This window comes from Carassius carassius, chromosome 27 (assembly GCF_963082965.1).
Source record: "Carassius carassius chromosome 27, fCarCar2.1, whole genome shotgun sequence".
Classification (NCBI taxonomy): domain Eukaryota; kingdom Metazoa; phylum Chordata; class Actinopteri; order Cypriniformes; family Cyprinidae; genus Carassius; species Carassius carassius.
The window spans coordinates 25,273,563-25,284,885 of record NC_081781.1 but is presented as its reverse complement, the minus strand read 5'-3'; the positions used below and the strand labels follow the sequence as shown (position 1 = coordinate 25,284,885).

Below are 11,323 nucleotides of genomic sequence, written 5' to 3'. Positions count from 1 at the left end.
CAAATTTGTCCCACTTTTCAACGTTGAAAACAGGTCGATCTTCAACGTCTAATTACGGTCCACTGAAGGTTGAAAATGAAAAAATTGAAAAGACGTGAATTTGTCCTACTTTTCAACGTTGAAAACAGGTCGATCTTTAACATTTACTAAATGCCTATTGTCAATTCTCAAGTCCACATTAACATGCCAAATAACATTTTATATTAACATATGAATGAAACAAAGCTTTAAAGGGTTAGCTTTTAATAACTTTATTAAAACAGCACATTTTAAATGGTGCAAACAGTCAGTAACCAACACAGATTTCACATTAGAGTAGTGCAATAAACACAGGTCGGTCCAGTAACCAACACAGTTCACTTTCCAAGAGTCAACAAACCACAACTCTAAGAAAGAAAATGTACACTAAATGTTCACACTTTGCGACCTCCACCTCCAGCTCTCCCTGGAGCATGTTTAAGTGTCTCAGCCATGGCAGCCCTGATTTCCACTTCTGTGGCTGTTTTACTCCACTTCATTACTGCGGCTGCAAAAGAAAATATATTAGATGGTGCATGAATAAACCACGTCTTACATCATCTTACATACTACACATTGTATTTACATTATCAATTGTATGGATTTGCATACCTTGCCAAAAGAAATACAATTGCTAAGCTAAAGTAAATATATACACAGGTGCTCCTCAAATTAGAATGTCATGAAAAAGTTAATTTCAGGAATTCAACTTAACAGGTGAAACTAATATATTATATAGACTCATTACATGCAAAGTGAGATATTTCAAGCCTTAAATTTGTTGTAATTTTGATGATTATTGGCTTACAGCTTATGAAACCCCCAATTTCAAAATCTCAGAAAATTTGAATATTACATAAAAAAGATTGTAAATACACAAATGTTGGCCCTCTGAAAAGTATAATCATGCATATGTATTCAGCAGGGGTGATTCCAGGATTAAAAAAATGGGGGGGCCAAGAGAACTAGTGAGGGGGGCCCATGGGAGATCAGAAAATTAAACTGGAAATAAATAATTTATTTAGAAAAGAAGCAAAACATTTTTTGAAATGCCTAGTGCCTTAATATAGACACCACACAGTTTTGTTCTAATACATAAAAATAAAATAAATTCCGTATAAAAAACCAAGTACTGAGTACATATGCATGATTATACTTTTCAGAGAGCCAACATTACTGCATTTAAAATCCCCTTTTTTATCAATTTTGATGTAATATTCAAATTTTCTGAGATTTAGAATTTGTAGGTTTCATAAGCCATAATCAAAATTATAACAAATAAAGGCTTGAAATCTCTTTGCATGTAATCACTTTGCATGTAATGAATCTATATAATAAATTAGTTTCACCTGTTTTTAATTTCAGAGAAATTTTAAATTACCCGTCCCAGAAATTTTTTTCACTTGTCGCCTGTCACTGACGTAATATCCGCGTTCTCCCTGGTTTCCGCTTGTTAAGTCTGACGTAACGTAGCAGCGCTTCCGTGTCCAAACGCTCCATCAGTTACCACGAGAAAACAACAAAAGGTGCTAATATAAACTCACAATATGACAGAATACTAGCGGAAAAGTTATAATCTTAACCTTTAACTCCATACCGAAGTCCCAGATAGCCAGACAATGAAAATATATATATAAAAAAAATATACTGTATATAAAAATTATTTGTGTTTGGGACGCTGTGAGTACGGAGACTGTGGTGTATACCATAAGATTGAAAGCGTTTAGCTTAAATTATTAATATGAATAAACAGTGCTCATAGACGGCTGCTGAGGTTGTATTCTCAAGTGAAGCGAGTTGAGGCCTGGACCCGGAAACAGCGCTTCTTACGTCATCACTTAACAACAGGATAGTAACCAGAGCCCTCTGATTGTAACCAAGGCGACAGACATGGACAACTGTGTAGTTCGAAATGTCTACCTGCACGCTTGTTGTTTCGTTCAAACATTATGGACCATGGCAAGCAGACTTTAGATGAAAAAAAAAACTAAAACGTGGATCAACATCAGCGCGGTGTTTTCAAGATGTTGAGAGCTCTATGTCCGAGACTAACTTCCACTTGACACTGCTCTTACATGTAATTTATTAGACAGGTAAGAAAATGTATGCAAAACTAATCAATGTTATATAGTTTACATGATGAAATGTTATTATAAGATCTGTATGTTATTCTAATGTTGAAATTACTGCTAGTCTCATACAGACAAACAAACACATAGAATAACATTATAACTTACAATACACTAGTTTAGTTTGATCGTGTAACGGTTTGACCAAGTGAAACAGCGCTGCAAGTTTCATTCGTCTAATAAACTGACCTGTGAGTAGTAATTCAACACTTCCATGTATTTCGGTAGAATTGTCAATATTGCTTTATATTCCAGGACTCGTGTCGCGTGTGTCTTGTAAGAGGTTAGCAACCCCCAGCGGCGAAGAAATTTACATATTGTACCTTTTAAGTCGAATTCCTAAAATTAATAGACTTTTCCACTATTCTAATTTGAGAAGCACCTGTATAAACATGAAAAATGCAGTTACCTTTTACCACAGAGTAATGAACGGTATCCTGGAAGGCTTTTTTCTCACTGCGACCCCGCCCCTTCATGTTGAAAGCAGCCATTAGGCTGTTGGTGAAAAGCCTGAGAAAACATGCAGAAAATCATAGTGAGGTCAACGCCTACATTCTACAAATATTCCTTTATGCTTGCATTATTCCTAATGAATCATCTCTTTCTGCATTTATGCTTTTATATGTGCTAAGAGGAGGGCAAACAGAGCAGAAAATGAGTAAAAATTTAACTGCATAATTACATTCTATATTCTGAGCATGTGACAGTTGTGTAATACCTGTCCATAACTTTATGGACGCAGTCTTTGTTATTCCTCCCTCCCACCTTTGAGAGCTGGGACACCTGTACATGACACATGAAAAGCCACTCACATTATGAATAAACCAATGGTGTTGTAAATATACTGTTTGTTGCCAGATTGAGCTTAAATGGGAACTAGTCATGTTGATTCATCCATACAATAACACATCCTATAAAGCTGTGTGCATGTTAACAGATGCTGCAAAAAGCATATTTTTTTGCACAATATAGATAATTTCGAGTTTTTGGAGACTTGGAGGTCTAGTCTTATTGACACGGTTTAGTCCAATTTCTGTGGAAATCATACCTTTTGTTCCCAGAGGTTGCGTTCCTTGAGACGTGCTTCTTCTTCAGCAAAATCTTCAAAGTTTTCTAGCCTAGCAATGTGGACAGCAGAATTCAGTGGCTCATAGTGCCTTCCGACTCTTTTTATCTCATCAAGAATTTCTACTAGCTTTCCAAGCACTGACTTCTGGTATTCTGTGGAAGAAAATACATTAATTTATTTATTTTTGTTACTTTATGATTATTAAAGAATCATACAATAATAAATATTGACCATGGACGTACTAGCTTGAGACATGGGGAATAAGCCTCTCTCGGACTGTGATGGCATTTGAACTCCACGCTGAGGTGTGCGAGAACGCCTAGATCCTGAAAAAACAAACAAAAAAAGTTGAAGCTCATTAAAATTTAAAGACAGCTGCTCCTGCAATAATGTCAATAAGTGAGGTAGGAGAATTGACAACTATGAAGAATGCAACTGATCATGGACTCACTGGATGAGGACGCCCGACTTTTCCTGCTCCCGGACTGTGATGGATTTCGAACTCCACGCTGAGGTGTGCGAGAACGCCTAGATCCTGAAAAAAAAATATTTAATAAAAAAAAGCATTGAAGCTCATTGAAATCGTTTTTAAAGACAGCTGCTCCTGCAATAATGCCAATAAGTGAGGTAGGAGAATTGACAAATATGAAGAATGCAACTGATCATGGACTCACTGGATGAGGACCCCCGACTTTTCCTGCTCCCGGACTGTGATGGATTTCGAACTCCAGGCTGAGGTGTGCGAGAACGCCTAGATCCTTTACAAAAAAAAAAAAACCTGCGTTGAAGCTCAATGAAATTGTTTTTTTATTCCTGCAATAATGTCAATGAGTGAGGTAGGATAAATTACAACTATGAAGAATGCAATTGATCATGGACATGAAAAAGAAAATTGTACTAGCCAATTAAAAAAATTTTTTTACTGACTTACTGGCTGACTCTGGACTAAATGCTTCTAATGATTCAGACCTTGTGGGTGAACGGTGATGCGTTGAAAAAGAACATCCAGAAACTGAAAAGGGAACAGGAATGGTTGAAATACTTTGTTTTGAACTCAGACTTAAAAATACTTTATATTGCATTTGCATTGTGAACAAGTAGAATAAATAAAAACATGAAATTACTGTCTGAAGATGCAGGACTCTCTGGTTGTCTAATGGTAGTGTTAGCCAGTTCTGGGGGTGCAGGTAACTCGAGCGGCATTGCATTTTGTCCTGTGGTTAAAAGAAATTCCAAAACCAGAAGCAGTACAGCAACTTAAATGACAGAAAAAAAACTCATATTGCCCACCATTCCCTGAAGTTTGATGACTGAATTATACCACTGGACCAGCCCAGCTATTTTACTCACCCTTATGTGAGAGCTTAATCTTTGGCGGAGGGACCGGAAGCAACACTGTATCCTCTAGACAAGAACATGCACAATGAAATTAATCACAGTAAGATAACGATGAATACTAATACAGTTTACACAAACAACTTATACTGTACTCACCCTTTTTCTTGTCTGGCAAGGACTCATCCTCCTCAGGAGACAAATCTGACCCTGCCAATATTATATTTGTCACTTATGATACGTGATTGTTTACATTATACGCTCATTGTTTAATGCATGTCCTTAAATAGGACCAAATAAATTACCTTGAACATAATCTTCAAATTTCCTTCTTTTCCTCATTCTCTTTTGACTGACTGTGTCCTCCTCTTCGGTTTGAGCTGAGGTGTAATTATATTTTTCACACTCCTGTCGGCTTACTAAAAATCAAGAATGAAAACAAACACTACTAACGATAGTAATTTGTATTCGAGTATTATAGTATTTTAACCAATTATTAAATTAAAATAAAAAAAAAGCCAGAAATAACATTCAAAAAAAAATTTTTTTCACCTGATGTCACTTTGACTTTAACAAATTCAAAGCTTAACCAGTCCTCTTGTGGTTGTAAAAGGTGCTTATGTGCCACAGACATGTTTTTTAGAGGCCATCGCACTACTTTGTTCTCTGTGTCAATCCAGTTCAATGGCAAAACTCCTTCCATCTGCTTCCCATTCTCCACCCAAACAGCCCGTGCGTATACCATTGCCTGAAACACAATTAGATTATTTAATTTAGAACTACACAGTGCACTACTATTTTGAATAAAAGTAAATATTACATACGTTATTTGTGTTCATTTCCTGTGCTCCATTCCATGGAGTAGAGGAAAAAGGACATGCCCTTGTTCACAAGGGAGACAAGCAACCTTCCGGTAAAGGTCTTTGGTTTGCAATAACTTTGTCTTTGTCCGTTTTCTTTGAACATAGACTATATTCAATAGCCTTGACTCACATGGCTTCTTAAAAAAGTCTCTTGTGTCCTTTTGGCTCAGCACATCACATACCAAAGTTCCATCTCGCCTTTTTTCCTTCACAAATGCAAAATTTTCATTGTGAAGCATAAAGCAGTGGTCTTTATCTTTGGTTAATATATAAAAACATGACCTTGTCTCTTGAGGCTTGTTGATGCCTTTCTTTGCATTTTCAATCTCACTCATCCGCTTTGTTACTTGAGCGATTGGATTGTGGCTATTTTTGACCAATTTTTTTATTTCTTGCAGATGATTTTCGAATGGGAAACATGAGATGTCATTTAGTGAACAGTTGAAGCGAGAAGCATCTTCATGCAGATGCAACAGGCAGTGCACATTGTAGACTGCAAATGTTTTTCCATAAAGGTCATCACACCTTTCAACAAAGTATTTTAGAAGCTCCTCAGCATATGCAATATATGAACGTCGTGTGTTATCAGAGCTCAGCAGGATTGACAGAGCCACTGTCAATGTCAAAAAGTGAGTATACACTTCACGTGAAACTACATTTCGAAGAACATTTGGACCAGTATATAAAACAAACTGTCGAAATTCAGTGGCTTTCCATCTATCCAGTTCCCTCAAACCCCTGGGCTGCCTTGCAAACTCACTTGGCATGGATCCATTCAGCTTGTTTAGTTTTTCTGAGATCTCATCTTTTTGTCTTGCAGATAGCCGGCACACTTTTGGACCCCGAGACAAAAAGACTAGAACACGTTTTACTACTCCTAGACAAATCAAATGCATATAGTCTAACACGAAAGAACTCACGCAAGGTATGCCTGCATCAATAAGTGGGCTTTTTATAGTCTGGTGATCTTCATACAGTACTTGACTGAACTCCTCGTCTGTTCTTGCTCTAAAGCTCTCATGACTGTTAAAAACCACTCTACCTTCCCACGATCCTTTGGCCAAACACCTTTCACAGCTGGAGTACCCATTGTGGTTTTTTATGCACTTTAAAAATGATCTTGCTGGTGCATCACATATAAAGGCCTTAAGGCTGATAGCATAAAGTTGACCTTCATACTCCATCCCAACAGCTTTGAGATGCTGAAACTCTTCCAAAAGGTCTTTGACAAAATCATCCAAAGGACTTGGCTTTGCTGTTCCACAGAAAAGTGCAACAATGAAAGGATCAAAATTGTGAAACTGTGCCAATATGGGCCAAAATTGAACACTGTTTGATTTAAAAAGTGGTACGCCATCAATGTTCACACACAACTCAACAAGGTTTTGTGAAAAGGATTGGCACTGTGCAATCTTTAGTTTAATGCCTTGTTCTAAACCATAATAAATGTACTGCCCATTACATCTAGAAAGACATTCAACGGTTTTTGGAGTTGAAAGGAGGGTGCGTGCATCCTTTGGCAGCTGGTGCCCATGTCTACGTAGGATGCCTAGTAGCTCATTCAATGACGTTTGAGTGATTGAATTACTTGTTGACCAAGTCCTTAAATCACAGCCAATATCTGGTGTATCACTGTCAGGGTGTAAACTCAGGATTTCAGGCTCAGAGTCAGAGGATTCTACATGCTCTGTGTATCCATAATCGGATTCGTTATCTTGTACAACTTCTTGAAGTCCATCACTTCTATCACTTGGTAGCGAATGAAAATCAAGGTTGTCATCACTATCCAACTGAGCAATGGCATTAACTTCTGCTTTTCTCTTTCTCCAACTTCTTAAGTATGTCATATCTGCAATTAGTAATATAAGTGTATGTTGACATTGTACATTTTTGAACGTGTTTATGTGTGTTTATTTTTGTTCTCAGTACGTTATTTTAATAGCATTTAATGATTATGAACAAAAAAGCATTAAAAAAAAAGTTATAATAATTATATACCATCGATGAAACCACAAAGTTGACTCGGAGGTATGTATAACTGCAATATAAAGTAATTTTGAATATTATTGCTATTAGTATTATTTTCTAAAATTAGGTACATGTAATATAAAAGTACATATGGCAATGTTTTTGCAACAGCTCCAAGTCTCACGCACAGTGTAGGCTATACGTCACTGTCCGAATCCGTTAACTTATTTGTTCACTCCTTACATAGTGAACTCAATTGCCATACACTATATACGGATTAGTGAATGAGTGAGCGATTTCAGACACAGCACAGGATTTGGCATGACACGTTGATGGAGCAAAATGATATGGCAATGGCGTTTTGGAAAAGAGCTCTTCAAGCAAATATTTTTCATCTGCTACTACCCGTCCACAAGGAGTTCATTATCCGCCCGCATCCTCGCCCGTGAATTTTAGGAATGTCACCACCCGTTTTATCCACTTTTATAAGGGTAACGTGATGTTACCCGACCCGTTGCAGGACTCTGATGGCGACGGATAGCCACCTAAAATGGCGGCGCCTTCGCGGAGTGAAACGCTGACGTCTCATTCTCAATCTTGAACTTCACCATCTAGCTAACAATGGGGTTTTGTGCTTGTTAGCTTGAAGAAAAAACACAAAACTAAACACTTAGCCATACAGCTAAATTCTATCAGTTAAGTTAGGCAACCTAGCTGAGGTAAAGGAAGTTTATAAATAGCATAAACAAAGCTAAAATTAATTAATCTGGATATCTACCTTGATATAAAATAACAACGTTACAAAATAATCACAAACAGTTAAACCTTAATGGCTTATTAATATCCGCATTTGGGTAATTTATTAGCTAACTGTCCATCCGTGGTGTGGCTGTGGACACTCTTGGTAGACGATTGTCTAGCTAGCTACTGCTACAGTACTTACTTTTACAATAAAAAAAGTCAGGTTTGGTTGAAATAAGGTAAACGTTTATAACGTTACACTTATTTTGCTATCATATCTTATTATTTTGTCATAGCTACTTACTTTACACAGCTGCTTTCTGAGTCGCGAAGAGCTTTCTGGAATCTGGCGGTTGGCTTTTTTCGCGCCACATTCACGCACCTCTTCGCTTCTTCTTCTGTCGGTTTAATGGCGGTTGGCAACTATCTTTAATGGTGCATTACCGCCACCTGGTGGGGTGGGGTAATTATTGCAATGTATGAATCCTCATTGCACCTCAATCACAGTTGTGTTTAACTTTGACGAAATATGTAAAACTCTTTACATTTATTTAAGATAATAATGAACATGGTTTGGTAATTTGTTTTCTCCGTTGTTTTAGCATGTACAACAGATTATCTAGCTGTCTTTAGATTATCAGTTGAAAACATGATCAGTTGAAAACACGTAGTCAAACAGTCCAGCCTAAACTACTTAGTTGAAATCACGTCGTAAACCAGTCCCAGGCGGACCGACTTATTTTCAACCATATTTCAACGTTGAAAGACGGTAATTGTTTACTGGGCTGTCTAGCCCGCACCCTGACACATACATCTTAATGTGGTCAGCTGTCAAAACCAGCTCCCAGAGTGCTTTGGGGCAACAGAGATTTTTGATTGGCTAATAATGTGCTTTGGGATTGGCTTCATGATTGATTGACGCCCCCACATGGTGTGATCAACAAAGATGGCACTTTGATGAGAAAAGGATTTTGAAGGAACATCATGTCGTCAGTTAAACGTTTCATTGCAATACAAAATAAAGAACCATGTTAACTCATACTGTTGTCTGACACATTTCCCCATCTTTTTTTTTCTAAAGATGCAGTATTAAAGGGTTAGAAGTGAATTGGATTTCTTGATAGTTCAGAAGAAAGATCATTTCTTCCAGGCTCCCTGTTGTGTCTGTCCAATGCAAAGTGCTGTTACAGCTTTTGGTGGTGTGACAGCAATTAGATTAGAAACTTCATTGCAGTATTGATTCTTTGATAAATTACTTCAAACACATCTTTTGTGCTCTAATAAGCAGAAGAAAATGAACAGCTTGGCTCTAAATTAGGACATTGGTGCGATATTGGGAAACCATTGTGTTGAAGTGGTTGTGGTGTCCAATTTTAAAATATTGGTGGCTCTCTAAAATAAATGCTAAGGCGCTTTCTCTGAATATGGTAAGAGAAAAATAAAATGAGTTCCTCTTATGTGGGTTTGGCAAAGTTTTGCAACCCTGGCTAATTACAATATTACAGTTTGTCTAAAAACCTAAATTGTCTACATGCATTTTAACGTCCTGATTTAAGTGATTTTGTAGTAGGCCTATATCTTTGTAGATCTGTAATAAAATAGAAAATGTAAAAAGCTACACTACAATGGGTAACATGCTTTTACATAACAGGGCTGTAAATTTAGCACAATATAAGTAGGAGTCACTTGGTAGTAGGAGCAAGCGTGGACCCAGTTGTTGCTTTGTTGTTATATTGACAAACTTTTATGGGTTTTTCTTCTTCTTCTTCTTCTTTCTTTGAGTGCTGTATGCTCAGAATGTCTGTTCCAGAGAATTCAATTCAATTCAAGTTTATTTGTATAGTGCTTTTTACAATACAAATCATTGCAAAGCAGCTTTACAGAAAATTCAGTTTCTACAATATTTAGTAGTAGCTTATCAGTGGTGACTGTCAGTTTATGTGCATATGGCAGAAATTTTTGTAAATCAATTATAGACGTAGTCAAACAGACTATGGACACTATTAACAGCAATTCTTATAAGATAAAATCACACTTATAGCAAAATTTGGTAGTTCTGTATGTTGCTTCAGGGTTAGCATCATCTGAGGTCCTCTGAGTGGGTGACATCATCTCTTCTTAGGTGTTCTGGATCCAGACTAAAGCTTGTGTAAATCCTAGAAATCGCATGGCAAAACAGAGAAACAAATTGAGACAGAATTAGCGTAGCTGCTGTTCCAACCAAGTAAAATCAATTAGTTTAACACAAGCAAAAGAATAATAACGCATTTTTGATCAGATATAAGTGCAGTCCAAAATTATGAGATATTTGAATGCTTGGTGAAAGAGATGTGTTTGTAATCTAGATTTAAACATAGAGAGTACTGTATTTGCCCGAACATTATCACGAAGGCTATTCCAGAGTTTGGGAGATAAATGTGAAAAAGCTCTACCTCCTTTAGTGGACTTTGCTATCCTACTACCAAAAGTCCAGCATTTTGTGACCTTATGGAGTCTGATGGATTTTAGTGTGGTAGAGGACTAGTAAGGTACGCAGGAGCTAACCCATTAAGGGCCTTATAGGTGAGTAATAATATTTTATAATGGATACAGAACTTAATAGGTAGCCAGGGTAGAATTGGGATAATATGATCATATTTTCTTGACCGGGTAAGGACTCTAGCTGCTGCATTTTGAATATCTGAATTTAATAGGAGAAAAATATTGATCATCCAATCATTTACATTTTCAATACACTAACACACTGTTAGCTTAGATAATTTTGAAGTTTTTTTCTGTTCTCATTGAGTATCATCAGCATAACAGTGGAAACTAATCCTGTATTTTCTAATAATATTACTAATGGAAAACATGTATATTGAAAATAGCAAAGAACCTAGGACAGATCCTCCACTTCATATTTTACTGGTGATAAATGAGATGACTCCCCATTTAAATAAACAAAGTTGTAGTGATCGAACAGGTAGGATCTGAACCATCTTAAAGCCTGCACTTAAATACCTGTATAGTTTTGTAATTGATCTATGAGTATTTCATGATCTATGGTGTCGAACGCAGCACTAAGATCAAGTAAAACTTGATATAAGAAGCAAGTCATTTATAATTTTACTAAGTGCAGTTTCTGTGCTATGGTGGGGGCTGAAACCTGAAAATTCTTCATACAGGTTATTTTTTTGCAAGAAGGAGCACAATTGAGCAGA

General features: G+C 36.8%; 1 protein-coding gene across 1 annotated transcript; it reads right to left on the bottom strand.

The window, feature by feature from the left end:
- Positions 1–235: 235 nt before the first annotated feature.
- On the bottom strand, positions 236–8,445 carry LOC132107338 (serine/threonine-protein kinase PRP4 homolog). Its single transcript, XM_059513570.1, has 13 exons — positions 8,428–8,445; positions 5,104–5,299; positions 4,857–4,970; positions 4,711–4,761; positions 4,341–4,430; positions 4,148–4,228; positions 3,891–3,974; positions 3,668–3,751; positions 3,459–3,542; positions 3,196–3,368; positions 2,866–2,930; positions 2,557–2,657; positions 236–526 (listed from the first exon to the last, which is right to left on the bottom strand). Exons 2-13 carry the CDS (start codon positions 5,294–5,296, stop codon positions 414–416), a joined length of 1,233 nt encoding a protein of 410 aa, XP_059369553.1. The 5' UTR covers positions 5,297–5,299; positions 8,428–8,445; the 3' UTR covers positions 236–413.
- Between the last annotated feature and the right edge of the window lie 2,878 nt (positions 8,446–11,323).